The 23,259-nt window shown below is 59.2% G+C and overlaps 2 protein-coding genes across 7 annotated transcripts in view; both read right to left on the reverse strand.

Moving 5' to 3' along the window:
• Positions 1–15,556, reverse strand: part of NLGN3 (neuroligin 3) — a 35,982-nt gene extending 20,426 nt beyond the window's left edge. For 3 of the 5 annotated variants that reach the window (XM_083797913.1, XM_083797922.1, XM_083797919.1), the window contains exon 1: positions 14,647–14,771. Coding sequence is in view for 2 of the 5 variants with exons in the window: in XM_083797914.1 (XP_083654040.1) it covers positions 15,388–15,465 (78 nt within the window). In the remaining 3 variants the exon portion in view is untranslated. Of the gene's footprint in view, positions 1–428; positions 13,862–14,646; positions 14,772–15,387 lie in introns of those variants that run through there. The other 2 variants (XM_083797914.1, XM_083797918.1) reach the window with 2 other exon arrangements.
• Positions 15,557–19,196: 3,640 nt separating this feature from the next.
• MED12 (mediator complex subunit 12) overlaps positions 19,197–23,259 on the reverse strand; it is a 37,310-nt gene continuing 33,247 nt past the window's right edge. Inside the window, exons 42-44 of one of the 2 annotated variants that reach the window (XM_083797911.1) lie at positions 22,194–22,379; positions 21,937–22,018; positions 19,197–19,639 (exon numbers count right to left, since the gene is read on the reverse strand). In XM_083797911.1, coding sequence (XP_083654037.1) covers positions 19,596–19,639; positions 21,937–22,018; positions 22,194–22,379 — 312 coding nt within the window. In that variant the 3' untranslated portion in view covers positions 19,197–19,595. Of the gene's footprint in view, positions 19,640–21,936; positions 22,019–22,193; positions 22,383–23,259 lie in introns of both variants that reach the window. The other variant, XM_083797910.1, reaches the window with a different exon arrangement.

Genomic DNA, 23,259 nt, shown 5'->3' on the forward strand with positions numbered 1-23,259 from the left:
CATGCTACGGGATTTGCAGTTGTCTCAAATTATGAGCTGTGTGAAGCATCAGATACAGAGGTGAGTTACATTAGCAATAGCCAAGTATGTCCAGATAGAGATGCACAGTCAAGACCCAACAACTCTAATGTTACCTCGGAGAGCCACAATGTGCTAACAATAAAATCCAGATCACGCTATTTTAACATTTGTAATTCCAGACTTGGTTCCATCGTTTTTTTAAAGACTTTTCTCCTCCATCTGCCGATGCCCCTGCAGCACAGAATAAAGGCACCCAAACAATCTCAGCAACATGCTCCTAAACCCTCCTATGTTTGGATTGGTTTTCAATTACAAAAACAAAAACAATGCAAGCCCTAAATCTGGAACTCCCTGGGTTTCAAACGCCTCATTTGGGATGATTACAATCCCCCCGAAACACATCTTACCCGCATATTGCTGTTCTGCGCTCTGCGCTCTCTGCTGTAACTTCGTGTTAACGTAACGTTTAGTACGGGAATTTAGCCTTAATTTAATATTGACAGGCTGCCACCAACACCAGCGCTCAGCCCTCTCCACCGAGGGCTCGGCAGCCAGCGGCGCTCCCGGGGGCTGCAGCAGGAGCCCTGCATCGCTGCCTCCTGCGCTCTCCCCGGCGGGGCCGAAGGCAGCCTGCCCCCAGCCTTCCCAAGCACACGCAGTAACGAAGGAGAAGATCCAAGAGAGGACGCTTCGTTCGGGAAGCTATTCCCTCGCATCCCACGGGAGGTGGGAGCAAAGCGTCCCCGGGCTGAGCCGCCTACGGCTCCTCCCGCCGTTCCCAGTGAGCCCAGCTCTTCCCCCCGGCAAAGGTGGCTGCTGCCTCCCCGCAGCCCTCGCGAGCACTGGAGGCTGCCAGTAGGAAATGGAGGCTGCCAACTGGAAGTGAAACCCGGCTCGCCTGGGCAGATACGGCCAAGCTGGGGACACCGTGACGAGCGCACGAGCAAGGAGCCGGGAGAATAAAGACGCTGCAGGCATCCTGGGTCGGCCTGCCAGACCGCTGAGGGCGGCTGGTGCGAGCGGAGGAAGTGAGGCTGCTAACTGTTAATGATTTTATTCATGCATCTTGGAAAACAAACGCTGTATCGGTATTTCCACGACTGTACTGTCTGCCAGACTGCTCCCTCCCCAACAACAAGACGCTCTCCATGGAAACCTGAGCAGGCGGATCCCGCGAAGCCGCGGTTGCAGATGCACAGCGAGGCGTCCCCGCGCCAGCCAGAAGAGCCGGATCCACACCTTTGCTGGCTGAGAGCTGTGGGCGAGCGCCGCCAGGCCGGGCCCTCGCGTCGGATCTCCGCTCCCCTCCCAGCAATCCGCACCCCGCTGCTTCCCTCCCCGCCAGCCCCCTCGCTGCTCTCCTCCAGCAGGCAGCGGCCTCGGCTCTTGCCAGCTGCCGGTGCCTTCTGCCTGGCCGGCGATGCTGCAGAAACCTCGGCAGCACAGGAGCTGCAGCAGCACCGGGCTGACGTGCCCGTGTCCCTGGGCCCCGGCATTTCTCTGCCAGCCGTCCTCAGCTCTCACCCTCTGACGGTTTTGGCCTGGGTTGGTGCTCGAGGGTAATATTACGGAGCGGTGGTTAAGAGCAATGCATTGCGCCCAGCGGGTCTTTCTGACACCAGGTTTCTCATCCACGCTGCAGGCAGACATTTCCCTGTCCTGCAGCACTGGGGGAGCAGTTCTGGGAATTCAATCCATCACAGAGCTTGTGCACAGCAATAAACGGCTACCAGCGGCACTCAGTTACACTGAGTGGGGACAAGCAGGGTTTCAGCAAGGTCTGCCCTGCTGCTGCTACCGCTCAGCATTTCTCTGGGTGACCTAAATGACAGAACGAAGTACGTTTTAAAATCTGCACACGACACCCAGGGCTTCGGAGGCCAGGGCTGGAACTTGACGTGCTCCTGACAAACTGGAGAGAGGGCTGAGTGGTGATGGGCAGGGCTGAGAGTCGCTGGCAGGAGAAAGCAGCAGCATAAATGCAGGCTGGGGAAGAAAAGGCAACAGTGCTTCTGCCAGAAGGGTCAAAAGGGCTACAGGGGAGTACAAACTGAGCGTGAGCCAGCATGTCATTGTCACAGAAACGGGCAAGTACAGTAGGATGTGTAAAAGGACAGCTTATAAAGGCACACGAACTGCCTTTCGTTATTCAGCTCTCCTCCAGCTCATAAAGATACATCAAGCAATTATGCTGTTCTCCTCTAGAGAACTGCTTCACCCCCCAAAAGATTTGGGCCAACCAAGAGAGGCCACAGGAGACCAGCAAGGCCACAAAAAGCCTGGGAAGCATGGCCTTGAACAAAAGCCTAGAAGACAAGCCATGTCAGCAGATGCAGTTTTATAACGTGAAAAGGCTGCTGCAAAAAAAAGCCCAGAACAGCCTGATGCTGAACTCAGTGCTCGGTAGTCATGGCAGCATCCTCCCTCTGCCCCAAAGCCTGACCCTCCATGGGCGATAGCCATCGGTGGTGACCGTGATGGATGCATCCCATCGTGGTAGCTGAGCTGGGCTCAAGGTGGACTCAGGAGAGACAGATCCAAGGGCTAAGGGAGCATGCACCACCCAAACACAGCTGGCATGCACATATGACTAGTCGTCAGTCCTCTTACCCCATAAATAAACGAGAGCCCAGAGCCTGTTGAGCTCTCCTGCGCTGCAGCGGGCTGGATGCCAGCATCTTCTCCTTGAGCAGGGACGCCTCTCAAGGCCACTCCCTGAAGTCGAGAGATTCCTTACCTGTGACAGTAGGTGACTGCTAGCTAGCTTGTTGAAACTTTGCAAGTAATTTACTAAGCGTGCTCCAACTTTGTAACCTTAGCTAAGTGACATAAAGGATTGATGTGAATACAGTCCTTTAGGCATAAACTATTAAGTCTGGGATTGGGATAGGATCCGGTCATACCTAGACTCCTTGGAGTTTGGACGGCAAAAGGACCTCCATTCTGAACCTTATGGCTCAATGTGAGGGTCTCCCTGAGGCTTGTAGTCTGACCCTCTCCTCTATGCAGTAAATAATTAAGTGGCCTTGCCATCACGAATCTTGTTAATGTCACATTTACCATTAGAAAATTGTTAAATCACTGTCTCATTCACAATTAAGCACTGCTAAATCACTATTTTCATCAATAAATATATTGCTGCTTCGCTCTTGTGAGTGAAGTACGTAATTCCTTTGGTGACAGGAGACACTACCACATTAAGAAAGGAGAGCCAGGTGTACACCAGGAAAAAGTAAAGCTAAGCTCATCAGCAAAGGGTGCTCCAAGGCAGGTGGACAGAGCGAATGACACCTTGGTGTCCCCTCCAGCCCGGTCCCCTACACTTCTCATTCCCCTGGCTGACAGCTTTGTCCCTGCCCTCGGTGGTTCAGCATTTGTCACCATGTAGTGAAACAAGAGCCATCTCAGCCATGAAACCATCAGTGTGTAGGAGGCTCTGAGGGAGCAGAGCGCTATGGAAGCTTCCCAGCAGCATGGAACCCACCACAGCTGTCCTCTGCTCTGCAGGTCTCACTGAGAGCCCCGTGCCCCCATCTCGTCCTCCTCCCAGAGGTGCATCTGCAACACCTCCAACAGTATGGCACCACAGTCACCCTGCTGGTACAGAAGGAAAAACAGCCGCAAACCTCACCCTCATTCGCTTCAATTGCCAGGTGCTTCCCTGTGACTTGCCTTTTCTAACTTCTACCCACAGTTTCACCAATACTTAAGCAAAGCTGAACACCAGAAGCTGATGGGACACTCCGCTGTGCATCCAGTGCCCTGGGGAGAAGAAAGATGAGAGACCTCAAGAGAAGCATCAGTTAAGTTCCTCAGTGCTGCAGGAACATATGTGGGACAGAAGCTCTTAGACAACTCCCAGACACGTCGAGATCCTTGTGAGCTCCCATTCAGAACAGCAAAAATGTTGCCCCAAATCCCTAGAAATTTCAGCACCACTTCTGCTGTCGTGCCAACGGCCTCCTGCTGCGATATGGCCTGTCCCCATTTCCTCCATGCCTGTTGAAAGGTCCTTCAGGAAGAAGCAGATCCTGCCCGCCTTGGGAAGGAGGAGCTAGGCAGACCTTTCCCTTGCCCACACTCCTGCCTTTCCAGACATTCGTTTTCACTGGAACAGGCTGCCCAGAGAAGCTGAGGGTGAGCCATACCTTGAAGGTGTTCAAGACCAGGTGGACGAGGCCCAGGGCAACCTGATCTAGTGGGTGGCATCCCTGTCCATGGCAGGGGGGGTGGAAGTGGATGGGCTTTAAGGTCCCTTCCAACCCAAGCCATTCTATGATTCTATGATTTTTGGTGTTGATTCCAGTGTACTGTTTGATGCCCTGCTCCTGCCTGCTCCAGAAGGCACACAACCCAGCGGGTGACATAACCTGGCTCACTTCCAACTCCCATTTAGCATCAGAAGCTCCAAAATTGCAGGAAGTATCTCAGTGTCACTGTGCAGGGAGCGGCGATGCTGCTGAAGGACAGCCAGTGAGCACTGCAGCAGGGACAGTGGTGGGGTAAGCACCCAATCCTGCCGATGCAAGTACAGGGTGGCCTCCATAGAGGATCCAAGGACAATCGTGTTTGACAGCCTGGGCTGTCTGGGTGTGGGCCACATGTTCACCTTGAGCCTGTCTCCATTTCGACTGACCTTCCCACTCACCGCTTCCCAGGAGCGTGCAGAAAGCTGGGGGAGGGCCGCACGGCACAGCAAGCAGCTGTTGTGCAAGCAAGAGGCTGTGGGACAGATCCCTGGCTGTGAAGAGGGCAGCGGCAGCAGCCTCTTGGTGGGCTGCCGGACTTCCACGCCGCTCACAGACAGCTGCTGGAAGTAGGCCGTTCAGTGCCACATTCTGGGTAGAAATAATCTGGATTATCTCACGTTGCAGCTTTCCTGACCTCAGCGCAAAGAAACGGCAGCAGCTTTCCTCTCCCTCACCTTGCCGCTTGCACAGATTCAGTTCACAAATGCCTCCCTGCAGGGGCAGAGGCTAATGAGAACCACTGTCTAAACAGCAAACACAGTGCCACGGCCTTGGCACAGATACACACACACTTGCTCCCCAGCCAGAACAACTGGCAGCGAAGGAAGAGCGCCTGACCCAGCCTGGCAGATCAGAGAGCCCTGGAGGATTGTCCAGAAGCCCCTGCATTAGGCTTGCACATGCTGCGCCCTGCGCCCTTAGCAATAGCCAGATGGGGCATTGCTGTACTGCAGCCTAAACAGGCCCAGTCCAGGCTGGCTAGACAGGCAGAATGGTGTAAAGTAGGGTAGAGTAGTAGTTCCAGTTGGAAGGGGTCCACAGAGATCACTGAGACTGATTCAGACTACTTCAGGGCAGACCCCAGCTTAAAACTTATCTCGAGTGTTATCCAAATACCTCAAACACGGACAGGTGCTGGGCATCTACCACCTCCCTAGGAAGCTCTTCCCTTGCCAACTACCTTCTTGGTAAAGGAGTTTTCCCTAATGTCTGGTCTGAACCTCCCCTGGTGCAGCTTTGAGATATTCCCACACGTCCTGTCACTGCATACCCGGAGAAGAGAGGAGCACCTCCCTCCCCGCATCCCCTCCTCAGGAAGATGTAGGGCGCTTTGAGGACACCCTCAACCTCCTGTTCTCCAGTCCTGAGAAACCCAAGTGTCCTCAGCTGCTCCTAGAATCATCGAATGGGAAGGGACCCACAGGATCATTGAGCCCAACTCCTGGCTCCATACAGAACCACCCAAAAAACAAACCCTACACCTGAGAGCACTGAGGGCGCCTGCCCCTCCGCTCCCCTTGTGAGGCTGCCATGAGGCCTCCCCTCAGCCTGCTCTGCTCGGGGCTGAACAAACCAAGGGACCTCAGCTTCTCCTCACACATCTTGCCCTCTAGGCCCGTCACCGCCTTCACAGCCCTCTTGGATGCTAATAGCTTTACATCCTTCTTACATTGCGACACCCAACACCACACGCAGCACTGGAGGCAAGGCCACACCAGCGCAGAGCAGAGCAGGAGGCTGCCTTCCCTCAGCCATGCCAAGCCCAAAGCCCCCAGGACACAGCCAGCCCTTCTGGCTGCTGGGGCACGCTGCTAGCCTCTCGGCTGGCCTGGCCCGCAGCCCTTCCAGTGCCTGGCCGCCCCCAGCACCACCCGGGGGCTGGAGCTGTTCCTTCAGCACCCAACGGGCCGAGCCCAGCACTGGGCCCACCGCCAAGGCCACCTGAAGGGCACCGGGCACCTCCAGGAGCAGTGCCCGGCTGGTGGGAGGACCTGTGGGGCATCGACCACCTCGGCCATGCTAGGGAAATAGCGCTTTGCGAGCGGCAGCATCGCCCCGGTGCTCACTTCGTGCGGGCGGGTTGACTGGCAATGTGAGCGTGCGTTTGCAGAACCCCAGAATCGCCAGACGCCTGCTCGGGGCGAGCTGACAGCGAGCCCTTGGCACCAGCGCAGAGTTCATGCCGAGACAGCTCGCTTGCTCTCCAGCACATCGCAAACAAGCACCAGGCACCTACTTTGAAGCAATACAAGCTCACTCGTGGATCCGAGATCAACACTCGGCAGCTAGCGACTGGAGTGCAAATCTCACCCAGCAAAGAGCGCGCTGCCGGCACAAGCAGCGCTCCCCGCACTTCCTTCCCCAGCTCCGCCGAGCTGCGCGCTGACATTATCCCAGCTGCTCGTCGCCATCCCCCTCACATCTGCCAGAGGAGCGGCTTCTGTGTCCTCTCCCCAACAACCACCTCCAAAACAACGGTGCCTAGCAGGGCCCCCAGTTTTTCCTCTAACACTAATTGTTATGACTGAACCACTTTAGGGAGCAATTACACAAACACGAGACTCTTTTCAGAGGAACAAGCTTCCAAAACTCTACGTCCAAACATGTTTGTATTTTTTGAGTTTGCAACAGCAGGATTGAAATTTAATAAAGAAAGGAGACTTCAGTGCCAGAGAGGCTGGTTTCATGCAGTGACACCCCTGCTTCTGAAAGGCCCCAAACTAAACAGCAAGTACGAAACCCAGCTGCTGATGGCATGTCCTTACCCAAAATGTCTTGTATCCCAGTCCCCCACACTCCTTTCGAGGCACCCAGGTGCACCAAGGCCAGGGTCCCCCTCTGGCCACTGGGCAAGGGGCAGCGTGCACGGGACACTGCCCTGCCCCGACCACCGCCCGTGCCAACAGCCTCACGCACGCTCGGAGGGAGGCTGGGGAAGCACCAGGGAGCGCAGGCAGGCTGAGCGCACACAGCCAATGCTTCCCGTGGAATAGCGTGGTCCGGAGGAGGCTCTATAAATGTAAGGAGGTGGGCTGGGCAGAGAGGAACCAACTGCAGCTTAAAATACAAAGACTTCCTGCGAATGCGACTGGAGAGGGTGGACAACAAAATCCAAGAGCGCTTTGAACAGGAACAGCTACACCAAAATAAGCCGTCAGTGTTTCATTTCTACTGACTCAAAGCAGGAAGCCAAAACCACTTAATCACAGGTTGTAATCTGGAATGCAGTTGTAAGAACCTCCAGTTTCAACAGCAGAGCTGATAAAGGATTGTTTCCTTTACTGACACCTGTCCCAATCACCTATTTCTTCTGATATCACTATCCATCACTTCGTCAGCTGAGCAAAGTTTCATGGGGCAGAACTGTAAGCCAGGTTATGGGGATGATACAGCATGAACGTAATCAATAATGGGGCAAAGAACAAATATAAGGAAAATGGTTGGAGAGAAGCAGGAACTAGCTTTCCATGGAAGCTGAATGACAATGTAATTATTCTGTTTCCCTGTGCAGAGATAATGTTCCAAGTTATCTGGCAGCGCACAGCCATCACCTTCCTGCACCGCCCTGTCTTGCACCACCAGACACCAAGTCAGCCACCGAGGCAGCGAGGCTGTGGAGCACAGCGGCTCCACAAGGACAGCGAATCCCTGTGCAAGGGGCGTGCAGGTGATCCGCACGGAGCCACCCCTCTAGGATCACAGTGCAGGCAGCAGGGCTAGGCTCACTCCCTCACGATGCTGGAAAGCCAAGACTGGCAAGGAAGAGCAGGACAGGCTGATCGTCCTAATACCACCACGCTGGTGCCTGTTCAGACCCGGTGGCACCAGCAGCCACCCACTGCCTCGCAGCACTGTGGCTTTCCCCGGGCTGCACCGCTGGCGGCAGCCCCTGCGGAGCACCGGGGCACTGCTCAGTGCTCAGGGGGCCGCACTGCCCCGCTCACGGCAGCTTTCTCCTCACCCACAGCAGGGGCTGTGCTGCTGCCCGCTCTGCAGAGCGCTCGGGGAGGGGAGACCCAGACGCTTCTGGAGCGGGGCAGGAGAAAGGGAGTTGCAACCACTGGTTACAATGCACGGGAAGAACAGAAGAACAGCATGAGCTGCATTTGCTGAGACTATAATGCCCATTCCCTCTGCGTCCGCCAGCAAGCAGGGCTCGCTGGAAACATCAGGAAGGGAATTCAAGAAGATGGAGGTGGGAAAATGCCAACCGCTGCCGGAAGAGCCAGCCCCGCTCACAGCGCCTGTCCTTGCAAGCCACCCAGCTCACCTGCTGCTGGTGGTGGGAGCATCAGCCCCCCCCCTGCTGCCAGCTGCGCCCCGGCCCTGTGCAGGGATGGGGGATGAGCTCGGGGCTGCAGACCCCAGGAGAACACGAGACGGCTTCGAGCAGCCACGTCCTGCAGCAGCCACCGCTCTGCGAGGTGACGTCAGCCTGGCCAGGAGCTGGCAGGCAGGACACGCCGTGCATGCAGGCTGTGCTGCTCCAGACACTGCCTGCCTCCCGCAGACGCCAGGGCCTGCGCTCCTCGCCCGCTACGGCTTATCTACAAATTGAATTTCACACTTGTGCGCCCCCGGAGCAGGCACATAGGTGCTGCAGCAGCCGCCCTGCCCCTCTGCATCCTCGCCCCACCCCACCACCAAGGATAACGCTGCTGGCAAAGCTTTGTCCGGGAGCACCGGGAGGGCTGAGGTGAGCTCCTGTGCCTTGGAGGGATGGAGGTGGGCTGACGGCCCAGCCCAAGCACACAGCAGCCTCTGCTCAGTCTCCACCTGCAGCAAGAGCCATGGGCCACCCGTGTTCCCAAAACAAAGCCAAAGCTGGCATGACCATGAAGAAGACCACAGAGAACACGCGGGCTGGAGGGTCAGCCGGCAGCAGGGCGGCTCTGCAAATCCCTCTTGCTCGTGCTGCTAAGGCATGCTGAGGACTTGAGGCCAGGCAAGCCAGCAGCTAGGAAAGAAGCCTGTTTAAATTTAATCCAAAATGTACTTGATATTTTTCCCTTGTAGCTTTCTCCTCCCATATTTTCTATCTTCAAGCACAAAAAGCAGAAAGCCTTAAACCTCTGGCAAAAATCCTTTAATGTGTTTTACTGTAAAGGCTGCCTAGTGTTAAGAAATAAGCTGAACCGGAGCAAATCAGGCAGCCTGTGGATGCCCTGGGAGGCGAGGATGAAGCAGGACAAGCAGGCAGGCTGCAGGGACCAGCAGTGCCAAGGAAAGGCGGCCCCGGTGCCAGGAACGCACCCATGCTCCCTGCCGAGGTCCCCGAGCACGGCTCTGCCTCGGCAGATGCCCGCTTTGAAGCCTTGCTCCCTGCGGGGGCCGGAGGAGGTTTCTGTGGCCGAGAGGTGACTGCGTGGCTCCCCTTAAGGCTGCGAGCATCAAAGCAACCTCAGCGTGTGAGCATCTGAGCAACCTCTCACAGGAGAGCCCGGTGGCAACGGTGAACAAAATGGCACCGAGACAGAGATGGAAATCATGTTCCCACCGGCAACATCGCAGCACCACGGACATCCACCTCCTGGCCTCCTCCATGCATGACACAGGACAAAAGCTCCCCAGGGCCCGTCCTCTTACAGCCCAGCCCCGTGCCCTCGTCTCCCAGCCCAGCACAGGCTCTCCTCACACAAGAAGACCTCTCCCAGGCCCGGCCTCGTGGCTCCCTGCTGTCCCTGGGTGTTGCTAAACCAGCCGGGAGCTGGGAGGACAGCCTTCTTGCACCCCATGCTGAGCTGCACCCTCACCGAGAGCGGGACACGAGGCTTTTCTCAGCCGGGCACAAAACCAGGAGCAGAACTGGGACTGTTTCCTGATGTGAGTGCGAGACAGCAGGCAGGGCCAGGGGATGGGAGGAGAGGGAGAGGATCCCAAACAGGATCCCACGCGATGCCACGGTGCCCCCCGCATGCAGCAAGCTCTGGGGCAGCACGGGGGCAGGAACCCAGCTGCCACGGGGAGAGCATCCTGCACTCAGCAAGGGCCTGCCCCGTGCCAGCTCAGAGCTGGGAGGGGATAAACCCTGCGCAGAGCCCAGAGCTTCCTGCTGGCTGCACCCTTCCCACGGGCACGTCACGGAAATAACGGCTCAAACCAAGGGTGAGCCTTGCCCTGCACACTTCCCTGCCGGTAGTCTGAAGTATGAGCAATTTGCAGCTCAGGAGCTGTCCAAGCGTATCTCCGTGTATTTACTGGTCCTCAGGGAACCTCTTGTCCTTCTTGAACTTGTCCCATTTCTCCTGGAGCCAGCGTAAGGTTTTGCTGTTCGCAACACCTTGTTCTGAGGACTTGTGTGCTCTGGCAGCACGTCTGTGAGCGGCAGATCCCCTCCTCCTGGTTTGCACCTCCTGCTAGCAGCGTTTGATGTGACCTTGCACTTGCATGGCAAGAACCAGGGAGCAGTTAACCTCCGTCCTTTCTCTCCTGGCCTCCTGTGATTTCTGTAGCTGTACCTGATCCATCCTCTGTTGTTTCTTTCCCAGCCCGAAGATCCTTGCCTTGTTCAGTCGCTTTCTGTGCGCGGCCACCTCTGTGGCCAGCGACCCGCAGGTCTCACCGCAGACTGGGGCGTGCTTCTCGTGCTCCCGCAGAGTGGCAGCTCCCCGCGAGGGGCTGCATTGGGCAAATCTGCTGCAGAAGGGACCGTGACACCAAGGGTGTTCTCAGAAGTCTCCTCCCCGTGCCCGTCTCAGAAACCTTCCTGGCCAGGCTCTGCCAAACAGCCTCGCCTTCGGAGAGCCCCAGCAGCCCCGGCGCAGACCCAAACACGGCTCAGGCACAGTAAGAGCCCTGTAATGCTCCCTAACGCAACCTTTCCCAAACTTTGCCACCTGCTCCGCTGGCACGGCCGGAGCATCTGTCCACAAGGCAGAGCTTCAGCTCCGCTTGCCAGGCACCTCGCAGGGTATGCTCACGCTGAGATGCAGTTTGAAAATAACAGATGTTACTACACTGCTCTGCGTTTTGCAGTGTCAGGAACAAGGCTTCTTTACCAACAATCCCCAGAGCTCCTTGCCAAGGCAGTCCCGGCCCAAACAGCGCTGCCCGGCACAAAGCCCTGCCCGCAGACATCGCCCCGCGCCCTGCTCCCGGCAGGACGGACAACGCAGCAAGGGCAGAGGTTCCCCACGTGCCTGCAAGAAGCAGGAGCACGGGTTTCATCATGCGCCTCAATATCACCTCTCGTGAGCCCAGACAAGTGACCAAACAACTGGCACGTATCCTCCTCGGCAGGCAAAACTTCCAAGCGCCGCACGCAGTAGGCAGGACGTGGCAGCTGCAGCCCCGAGCTCCTGCTCCCCCCCGGCTCCCCCTCGGCCAGACTCCCTCCAGGGGCCAAGTGATGTGGGTTCAAACTGCCAGCGCTGGCAATGGCAGGACCTTTTATTCATTCCCCTCACACGCCTTGCAGAATCCTGCTGAGGACGGCACACAGAGCGCCGGGCAGAGCCCCCTCCCTGCCCCCTGTCCCCAGGCACGTCACGTTAGGAGACCACCAGGGCTTCTCGGCCAGCGTGCAGCACCACGCAGTGCCGCCTCTGCCGCGGCTTTCCGCTGAGCACCCAGCACCGGGACCCATCCTGCTTGCTTCTGCTGGCGTGCCCTTGCCAGCCGCCTTCGCCCAGAGGCCCTCCGCGCCACGGACCTGGCTTTGGCTGGGGATGCAGGTTCAAGTGCCAGGCCCTGGTTTAGAAGAGCCGTCCAAAACGCTCTGTCAGCAGCAGCAGATAACCGCGGCTCAGCAGCAGAGGAATTTCTGTCTGGGATGCCACAGGGAGCAAATGACCGTCCCATCCCAGCGGCACTAAAGCCCTAAGGACAGAGCCAGGCTGTCCCTGTCCCACGCTCCTGGGTGCCCATCTCTGCACTCGCACCGGGGCCCAGACCTCGTGGATGCTCAGCCCTCCTGTGCTGTGCGTGAAACCCCTCACGTTCTTCTGTGGCTCCTCCTCAGGCCATGCCCAGAAAGCAGCACGCCATGCTCTGTGCCCCATCCATGCTGACTCCCACCATCCCTCCGCACATCCACCTGGGTTCCTCACCGCTGCGGCTGCCATCATTGCCACCTGGACACACCACGGAGGTCTGTCCAAGGCCGCAGTTGGCTCTGGATGGCTCCAAGGGCTTCCTTTCTCACCCACCTGCTGCACAGAGGCAGCTCCTGGCAGGAAGGGGAAGGGAAGGCTGCAGCGAGGTGCTGGGGGGGCGGCAGAACCACGGTCACTGGGGAGGATCGGGAGCTGGCAGAGCTGCTGTTGGTCAGGGATGGCTTAGGTGGAGCTGAAAGGACTTGATGACCTCCAGGTCCCTTCCAAACCAGGGGTCCTAAAATCCCTCCGCCCTTGACACAACGGCAAAGCCAACAGGGACCTGTCGGAAGGGTTTGGCAGCCACTGTCTCCTTGCTCTCCCTCACGGGCTCAATGTCATCCTGGTCAAAAGCCCCCTGGGTTGTGTCCCTGCCCACAAAAACCCCAAGCACACGGAGCGGACCCTGCGGAGACCCAGGGAAGCCGCCACCTCCACAGCTGCAGCCTCGGCGAGCGCCCTGCCAATTCCCAAACCACCTTCTGGAGCCCCGGCAGGCTGCTGGGCACGGGGCGAGGCAGCACCAACCTGCCCGGCACCACCACGCCAGCCCTTCGGGGCAGAGCCTGCGCACGGGGTCTGGAAAAGGGGCAGATCCAGCTGTAAGGTGCAGGGCAGCATCCTCGGCAAGGGCTCAGCCTTCCTCTCCAGCAGGGCTGCCCCAGGCGCGTGCCGCTGGGCTCGTAAGGGCGCTGGGAGGCTGCGCGAGGCGGCGGCACGCAGCCCCTGCCAAGATGGGCACTGGGGCTCCATTTCCCGAGCTCACGGCTGCGCGGCGCCCACGTGCCCGCGGCCGGAGCCTGCCCCGCGTCTCGGCGCCGTTCGCTCGCGCCCCGGTGCTCTGGAGGTTCGGAGCCGCGCGTTCGCAGGTGTCCAACCCAGCTCCCCATCCCGACCGTGCGTGTAGCCATGGCAACTGCACATGCAAGCGGCAAACCGAGGATCTGGGCTAACTGCAAATGCAAATGAAGCAAACACATGCACGGTGCTAAAAGTGTGACCTCTAAATGTCAGCGTTTAACCGTTTTGCAGACGCCGGCTCTGGTGGCTGCCGCCCGCACAGCCCTGCTCCCACGGGGACCTGGGGGCGCCCAGCCCTGCCCCGGGGGGTGCCGAGGATGCTCCGGTCCAGCGCGGGGGGGACAAGGAGGTACCTGCGCTTCCCGAGAGCACCCCTGCGTGATGGGCAACGGGGGCACCTCCAGCCCTCCTGCTTCACGCCACAGCCACCTCCCCGAGGGAGTCGTGCAGCCTCGGGAAGGCACCCGGACACGCTGCCGTCGGGGAGAGCGTGGTGCGGAGAGCGGCTGGCTGGAGGGTGTGGGGCGAGGGCGAGGGCTGCCTTGTCGGGGGCGTGCTGGCCGCCTGCAGCACACCCCTTGGTGCGGTCCCTGGTCACGCCAACCACCGCCGACGGCGGCTGTCCTGCCGCACGGCTTCGAGCGCGACGGAGCCGGGCCGTGGCCGCAGCACATGGCGGCGGAGCCCCCGGCAGCGACCCGTGCGCCACGTGCTCCTCGCCCTGCTCGGGGACGGGCACGCCCGGTGCGACGGAGCCCGGTGTACGCCCGCTGCGCCCGCCGCCGGGCCCCACGCCGGGCACGGGGGCCGGGAACGCCGGCAGCTCCGCCAGCCCGTGCCAGCTCCGAGCCGAGCCGAGCCGAGCCGGGCCGGGCCGGGCCGGGCCGGGCCGGGCCGCGGGTCTCCCCCTGCCCTTGGCCAAGGGATGCTCGGTCCCGGCACAGCACCGCCCCGGCACAGCACCCCGCCGCCCTGCCCGGCCCGGCCCGGCCCGGCCCGGCCCGGCTCGGTTCGGTCCCCCCGCCCCCGGGCAGCGCCGCGCCGGGCCGAACCGGGCCGGGCTGGGACGGGGCCGGCGGTGCGGGGCGAGCCGCGATGGACGGGACGGGAGCGGCTCGAGCCGAGCCGTGCCGGGGGGGCCGCGCAGCTGGGCGGGCGCACAATCCCCCTTTCAGCCCGTCGCCATGGCAACCCGCCGGCTCGCCGCGGCCGCTCATCCGGCCCCGTTAACCCCCGCCGTTACCGCCGCCCTCCCCGCCGCGCCGCCCCGCCCGTTAACCCCCGCCGCGCCGCGCGGGACGGCGGGCACGGCACGGCACGGGCACGGCACGGGCACGGCACGGCCCCCCGGCACCGGCCCCGGCCCCCGCCCTCCCTTGGGAGCCCCGTCCCGGCCGCCCGGTGCCCCCTCCCGGTGCGCCCCCCCCCCCCGCCATCTCCCTCCCGGTGGGGGCCGGCCCGGGCCGTCGGGGCGCACTCACCGTCGGGGGCGGCGGCGCGGCTGGGCCATGCCGGGGGCGGCGGCGGCGGCGGCGGCGGCTGCTCCGCGCCCCGCGCTCCGCTCAGTCCGGCCCGACCCCGCACCGGGAGCGCGCGGCGCGTGCACGGCGGGGGCGGGCGGGGGAGGGGCCGCCGCCGCAGCACCCCTTCGGTGCCGCCGCCGGTACGCCGAGCGGCCCCCGGGACCCGCACCGCCCTGCGGGATGCGCGGAGAGGGCACCCGGCCCGGCGGGGCCCGGCGCGCCCGGGACCGCACCCCCGGGACCGCCAAGGCCCCGGGAACCCCGCCCGGGCACCGGCACCGACCGACTCCCGGGAGGGGGGCACCGGGACCGGCACCGGCACCGCCCGGGGCACCCCGCAGCGCCCTTCCCGGGAGCACCCGCCCCGGCCCGGGCATCTCCGCACAGCCCCGGGCGCCCTGCACCGCCCTGAGCATCCTGTGCCGCCCCGGGCAGCCCGCACGGCCCCGGGGGTCCCCGCGGTGTCCTGGGGGTCCCACCCCGCCCAGGGTGCCTCTGCAGGGCCCCGAGCATCCCACGCCACCCTGGGCACCCCCGCCCAGCCCCAGCAGCCTGTCCCGCCGTGCCCTGTGCCCACCCTGGCCACCCCGCACAGGCCCCTCTCCATCCGCCCGCAGCCCCGTGGTGCCCCGGCACAGCCCTGCCCGTCGGAACATCCCCCCCAGCACATTTTGCCACGGCCCTGGGAGCAGCCCCCACCTCTCCGCTGCCCCGCAGCACCCAGCCGGTCCGGGGGGGTCCATCAGGTACCAGTACAGGGTGTCCCAGTCCCAGCATCAGCCCCGGGGCCAGGCACAGCCGTCCCACCCCGTTCCATGCGTGGAGCTGCGGGCTCAGCAGACACAGCCCTACGGCCCCAGCAGCACTCCCAGCCCCCCCCCCAGCCCCTCTGTCCCCCCCATTTCCTCCTGGTGTGCCCTCTCCCAGCCCGGGGACATTCCCCCTCCGCGCTCAGCCTCCTGGCACAGCCTCTCCCCCAGCCTGCCCGTGCCGGGGCTACCTTGCTGTTTCATTCCTGCCTGACGGGATTACAGAAATCATTTGAAACAGGGCACGGATTTGGGTCCCGCTGGATGTGTCTGCGTTCTCTGCAGCTCCCTGCCATTGCCAGGGCAGCATCAGCCGCGGTGCCTGATCAAAGAGAAGGACGTGCAATTACCAGCAGACACCTCCACGCGTTCCAGTCTGGGGATGGGAGCTGGGCTCTGCCTCCCTCCCGCTGCCAGAGCTGCAGCCCAGACCCGACGCGGGCTCTGCGGAGCAGCCACCGCTTCCCATTTAAGATGCTTGTGCGGCAGCATGTGAAGGGCAGGCATTTATTTCAGCTCTCCCGATGCCACTGAGTCAGTGAGCGTGCAGCCAAGGGGAGCCCTGCACTCGGACGCTGCAGAGCGGGTCAGAGCCTTCCTGCCCCGCTCCCTCTTCCAGGGCTGCTCCTCGGTGGGCGGCAGCTCGAGCAGTTTCATTGCTGACCCTTTACACCCAGGAGCTGCCCTTAGTCGCCCCACGCACCACCAGAGCCCTGTGCCCGCTGGGATGGATGCACCAGCCCTGCCCTGAGCCCCTGCGCACCACCTGCAGCAGCACCCACGCTCCCTGGTGGACCATCCGCCCCCAGCAGCATCTCAGGGGCTCCCTGCGCTGCCCCCACAGCAGCAGGGCTCCGGGCACAGCCCCCCCACATCTCACTGCCCAGCAAAACCAGTCCGGTGGGGGGGCCATGCCGGGGGCCGCAGCTGCGGCTCGTCACCCGCACAGGGAGCATGGGGCACTCGCGGGGCTGCTCAGCCCCCGGCTCCAGCAGCTGGAGCAGGCAGCGATCGATTTTCTTGCACAACACCAGTTCTCGTGGTGCCTGACGAGCTGCCTCTGCCCCCGGCACAGTCCGTGCAGGCTGCTGGTGCCGGGTGGGGTGGGTGCACGGGGCAGGACCTGTTGCTGCCTACCTGCTGCCCCGGCGGCGCCGAGCCTCCCGTCACCTCAGGCCCCTTCCCGTGCCCCGGGCACGTGCTGGGCAGCATCACCCACACACGCTGCCCTCGGGCTCTGCGCAGGCACCCCTGGGGCTTTGAGCCCCGCAGAGCCCAGTGACCTGCACCCTCATGTGGTTCCAGCATCAGCCCCCCAGCCCCCAAGACCGATTAAAGGCCACAGGGAGGCTGCGCGCACTGGTCAATGGGCAGTGTGATAAAATCCCCCCCGTCGCCTCTGGCTGTGTCTTAAGCAGCATTTAGCTGCGACTCAGAGAAGGAGCAGAAGGGCTGGAAGCTGTCAGAGCTACTTAAAACTGCCACTCTTCAGTGCTAGCGCGCAGCACAGCAAGGGGGGCTGCGAGGCAGGCGGCCGGGCTGGGCAGAGCGGCTGTGCCCTGCACCCTGCCCAGGTCTCGCTCCAGTCCCTGCGTCCCCCGCAGCCTCTGCCCCCGCTGACAGCCTTGGGGCAGCCTGGGGGTAGCACGGGGGCCACAGAGGTGCTTGCCCCGTGCTCACCTGGCTGGCATGGCTGGGGGGAGCCTTCTGCAGGAGCAAACGCTGGGAGCAGCCCCTGGGCTGGGCTGTGCAACAAATCAGGGTCAACCGGCAGCAGGAACCCGGAGAGGGATGAGGCATCTCCTTCCCCCCGGGAAGACGTGGAAAGCCCTTGGCACCAGACCCTGGGACCCCTGAAAAGGAACAAAACGAGAGGCCAACCCCCAGCTCCATGCTCTGCTGCCGCAGCCCCCACCGCAGCCCCCCGGCCCAGGGCCACCCATGGCACTGCTGCCGCCGCCGCCCGCTCCGGCTGCTGCAGAGCCGCCCTCCTCCCACCAGCAGCGCGGCAGCGATGCAGAAGGCAGCATCCAAGATGCCGCCTGGCGCAGGCTCAGCCGCCTCCCAGGGCCTGCAGAGGAGGGGGCCGCAGGCAGCGGCCGCACACGCCCCGGAGAGAGGGGCTCTGCGCGCCCAGGGGCAGCGCCCAGCTCGCCCAGGCTGCGGCTGCGCCAGCCCCCAGCCCACCCAACGCGGCTTGTTTTTTGGCACCCCGCTCCCAGGCAGGACGAGGAGGGGGACACGGCCCTCTCCCAGCCCGGCCGTGGGTCCCTTGGTGGCTGCTGGCGGCGCTGTGTCACTGAGCGCGTGCTGCATGCGAGCAGAGCCCCACAGCCCAGAGCCCTGGGCGCAGGGGGCCCAGGCAGGCTGCTCCTCCCAGCCAGCTGGGGCTGTGCCCCGGCCTGATGCTCATTGAAGGGGACAAGCAGCCGTGCACAGAGGAAGTCACCCTACACACAACTGTCCGTTCTCATTAGGGAGGGAGCCTGTCTCCATCAGTCCTGGCCAGCAGCACCTTCCCCCCACCATGCAGCACAGCAGGAGCCCGGTCCAGGTGCAAGGAAGCTGCAGGGTGGGGATGAGCAGGGTGCACAGCTCCCCCCCCGGCGAGGGAAGGGCCCAGCTCCAGCCCTTGCAGCAGCAGGAGCCAGCCCAGGAGCTGGGCACAGGGAGGCTCTGGCAGGTGAGGCTCCCTCCTGTCCATCAGCCTGACCAAAACCGAGGGCATCCCCCTTCTTCCTCCTTCCTCCCAGCTCCCACAGCCTGCCGCCTTCTTGTCCTCACGCTGCTGTGGCCCACCCTACGTACTGCTAATAAACCGTTTTAGTTTATTTTGCCTTAGAGTTGAGGTTAACTGGAGCTCTTTCATGAGGCCCTGCAAGCCCCACATGCTCCCACCCTCCTAGGGCAGAAGTAAAATACTGGTCCAGAAAATGTACTAAAGGAACTACCGCAGGTCAAGTGGTCCCCAGGCAACTTGCTGCGGAAGAACCAAGGAGAGAAGAAAGGTGCTGGTCAGCGTGGCTCTCAGCTTCAACAGGCAGCAGGAGGGGAGAGAACCAGCACTGCAACTAAGCAAAGCCGAAGCAGTCTGCCACACACAGACAGACGAGACTCCAGCCCAGCAGGCTGCATTAGCTGGGTCTGAAGGTGAGAACGCAGAACGTTACCCACCCAGAAAAGCACTGGGGCTGTCAGGAAGGAGCTAACAGATGAGCCTTGGTGCTTACAAGCAAAACCGTGCTGAGAGAAGTACTGTTCTGAGTGCATTCGGGCTGCAGCTCCTCCTAAATTGCAGAGGTACCAGCTTGAGTGTCTCTGATACCGCTGTGGCTGGGAAGCTGGCCTTGTTAGGGCTCAGAGTCTCTCATTTACCTTCCTCTTTGCTCTTAAACCTCTGTCCATTGGCACATGCCAGAGACTGCTAGTAAAGCTCTAAATCAACATACAAAGCCTACGAAGTTTGCACAAACCCTAGAAAGCACGTGAACACCAGCTTATGAAACAAGTAAGGAAGAAAGGCTTTCCTTCCCAAACCAAAAGGCTCTGCCTCAGCAACATGCCCATTCACAAAAGCAGGAAATGCAGACATCAGTTCTGCTGAGAAAGAGATAAAGACCATGCGCAGAGGTGCTGCTGGGCTGTACGGGGAAGCTGGGAGGAGCTCGAAGGAGGAAAAGCAGACTGAATACACACTCCTTTTGCAAAGTAAGCTCTCTGTATTCATCCGAGAATGTCTGCAGTACAGGGTTCATCTGGTATAAATAAAGTACAAAATTTTACAATGTCTTAATCATTATTTTAACAAAAATACTAAAAACTGAGTAAAAACTGAAACCAAAGTGGGAAGGGAGACTATCAGCCACAAGGGATCTCCATAAACGTTTGTAGAAATTGGATAGTAAAAACACTTTCTCTGTACAATAAAACCATCCTCCTGGCATCTCCCTGCGAGATGGGCAGCGGCAGCACACAGCACTTGGGGCACGAGCCCAAGGACAGCGGCTGGGAGCAGTCCCAGTCTGCAGGTCAGGCTGAAGAGGCTGTATCCAGTCCACAGTGATGTCTCCCTCCTGGACCAGGCTGAAGTGCCACAGATCAGTAGCGTCCAAACGGGTTGTTGTTCTGCTGCGGCTGTGTGTCTGTTGGGGTCAAGAGTTAGACAGTAGTAAGGTTTTGTTCAGCAAGCAGATTCCCCTCCCACCACCAGCGCAGCTCCGAGGAGTATGTTGCAGTGTGTGAGGAAAAACAAAACATAACACGCTTATATCCTTTATGGCACTCCCTGTTCTGCTCACTTCTCTGAGGCTTTACACAGGCTTTACACTCAGGACCCCACTTTCTTTGAGGAAGAGACAGATATGCACCAGTCCCAGTCCCAAAGCTTCTCCAGAGGACATCTCTCCAGGCACAACTGGTGCACCACAACAAAGCTCTGAAAGATGGCAGCAAGTTAGGACGATGAGGCTACGGGCAAATTATTTCTGTACTTTGAAAGAAAATCCGCCCTATAAGATTGCACAACACCTGGAGCCAAACAAGCTGTTCAGACAGCTAGTGTCAAATATTCATCCGCAGGTACACCCAGAAACCAGACTTACCGAAGGTTTCAGGAACTCTTCTGACTCCCTGACAGTATGTAGGTACAAATGAACAACATACCCAAAGGACTTCCAGGTGGAGCAAAAGGGACAGGAAACATGGTAAGGTTTTATTAAAGACCCTCATGAAACTTCCCAACTGCTGGGACCGATGCTTGGTGACGCACACTGCTCAAAAGTATACTTGGGTACTATGTGATTAATAAAATCTGTGAGTTTTTTCTTGAAACCCAATCAGCACGTCTTACGCTGCAGACTAAGTAAAAGGAGACCAGTGTAACCCGAGGCTAGCCCGTCCTCTTTCCTCTCTCAACTCTGCTGGACAACAGCATATTCAGGAATATCCTGGAACCTCCTGACCCACCGTGAGCCCAAGGTATTCTTGTCTCCCTCCTACAAGATGTTCTTGGTTACGTCCTCCTTTCTACTGCACCCCGGACACTGCAAACAAGAACTCCAGATGGTTCCTGGTGGAGCTGATGCAAGCCCAGTGAGGTGGCATGGAAGCTGCATGCTGACACATGGCTGCATTGGACCCACGCATCCGTTCCATATAAAACCCTGCTCCATTTGCTACACCGACAGGATAGGAAAATATGGCTATTCTGCTATATTCGGATACTTATATGAGATATTCCTCTACTTGAATGTCCTGGCTGGGATCCTTGCACAGACTTGTGGTTTGTGAAGCTGGCCAGTAGGAAACTTAGCACATTAGAACTTCTATTTGCCTTTTTTGTGTTTGTTTTTGTCACAAGGACTAAGAACTTTATCAAGGAACAAGTGTAAGCACTATTGTTTGGCCATTATTTGTTGCAGACATCTGTTACACATGAGAACTATGCATATAGGAAAGAAACACCTCCACCCGTGATTGTATCAAGCTTTTCCTAAGCACAAGCCTACTCTGAGAAATAGCCAATTTAAGAAACTGAATTAACCAAGCAGATAGATCAAAATCTGCCAAATGTATTTTTACTTGACATCGAGCTGTAGGCATTCACATCCTTGACTACCATAGAAATGGTGGCCCAGCAAGAAAAAAGGAGGGTTGTCAGCTCCCAGCCACCAAGCTCCCAGCCCCCACCACACACAGTTACAGCTAGCACACTCAACACACTGCAAAAACCCCGTGCAGCCCATTCGTAGGCATTTTCATAGCGTTGCTGCCATTTTTTACGGCACAAAAGCCAGTAAGGTGACAGTAAAACAGCAGGTGGTTCAGAGGGGAACAGCACAGGCACTGGGTTCCGTTTCTAGCCCCCCGGCCAGCAGTTAAATACAGATTATAGGAATAGTTACGCAGTGCCAGACTACAAACATCATCTGTGCCATTACCCTGTCTGTGACAGCAGCCACAGAAGCCCACAGAACACAGCAAGTATGAAGCAGTGCTTCCTAGAGTACCCTCCTTGCCTCCAAGAAGTCTTGTCCTGATCCATCTCTGGGTCACCCACCACGTGAATGCCGCAGGATTACAACATCCCTGAGCCCCTCAGAGGTCATTCACAGCAGAGGAAGCATCTCTGAACGCTTTAAAGCTGCAGACTGAATCCTTCTGAGAAAACTGCATGACAGCCCCTACAAAGGCTCAGCTCTCTCATCCCTCTGCATGCAGCAGGTCTGGAAGGTCGTTCACATGCTGGCAGCACTGCCTGCCCTGCTGTCGTGCCCCTTTGGGCCAGGAGCTCAAAGTCCTGATGCCATTTCCCTGCCAACATCATTTATGGCCTCAGACAGACAGTTTGGCTTGGCCCTGCTTCCCTACACCAGGGTACCTGCAGTAGGGAACGGCAGGGGAGGAGATTAGGGACAGGATCGAGAACACTAAGGCTTACTGGAAAGCTGCTGTTGAAGTTGTCGAACCAAAGCAGCCGTTTGCTGCTGCTGCTGCGTCTGCTGAAGGCCCTGGCGCTGGAACTGCAAAGAGAGAAACGTGGTTACAGCCACACCACCTGGCTGGCACTCTCAGCATTCACCCAAGCCCTGGGAAGTGCAGGGGAGGGAGCAGGGTGCGGGAGGGGAGGATGGAGGTAGAACACGGCTGGATTTGTGCTGGAATATTGCATCCCTCTGTCTCCGAGGGAACACTCACAATGGGCTGCTGGGGGGGAAGAGCCTGCATCCCCAGCCCTGGGGGCTGGCCCTGCGCCTGTGGCTGAGGCACTGTGGAGACCTGGGGTTGCTGCTGTGGCTGCGGCTGCGGCGGAGGCGGCTGCTGCTGCTGTTGTTGTTGCTGTTGTTGCTGTTGCTGCTGCTGTTGTTGTTGCTGCTGCTGTTGCTGCTGGGAAGACAAAAGAGAAGGGGCCATCGGGGACCTGTCTGGGCAACGCACAGGCAGGGCTGAAGGGGAAAGGACGTTCTACCGCAGTAACATACTCTTACACCACTTTCCTTACAAGTACCTAAATTACACAAATTTCACCAGGACCCTGCCCCAGGCTGAGAAATTGCATGAAACACAGTGACAGTAACAAAATTCTTCTGTAAGATGAGTTTTCAGCAGATGGCAGGAAGAGAACTACAAGTCTACTTGTCAGCTGGGGAATGACTAGGAGTAAACACAATACAAGAATGGAAAACAACTAAGAGCTATCATCTCTGGAGGCTGGCCAGTTCATTTCTTGCCTCCCAGTAAGATCAGCAATACCTGCTTCAGTGAGTATTTGCCTGACCTGTTCTCAAAATGTTTCCGGACATACCAGCACAGCTCCTATAACCTCTCTATTCAATCCATTTCACGTCGCATACCTGGCTACTCCTACTGGAGTTTTTCTAGTCTATCTTGAATCTCGTATGTTAAGATTTAAGGTCATTTCTTGTCCTACAGCCACGGGGCATGAACAGGTAAGAGGTTTTTTTGTGGGTTTGTTTTAAAAAGACAGAATCTGGGGACTCCCCTTGTCTCTCCTTCTCTAACTTGAAGCCCAGCTATTTCAGCCTTTCCTCCTCAGAAACATTCCCCAACTCTTCAAGCCATCTTACTGCCCTTCTCTGCCACTCCTGGCAGCGATGCTACACGTCAGTAACAGGACGTAGATAAAACTGGATGCAATGCTCCAACCTAGATGTTGACAGAACTAGTTAAAGAAAGAAGAATATAGAGAGACAGAATATTCTGTTGAGGTAGTTTTAAACTCTCTAGGTCAACAGAAGAGTTT

Source organism: Anser anser, assembly GCF_964211835.1.
Source record: "Anser anser genome assembly, chromosome: 13".
In the NCBI taxonomy this organism is placed as follows: domain Eukaryota; kingdom Metazoa; phylum Chordata; class Aves; order Anseriformes; family Anatidae; genus Anser; species Anser anser.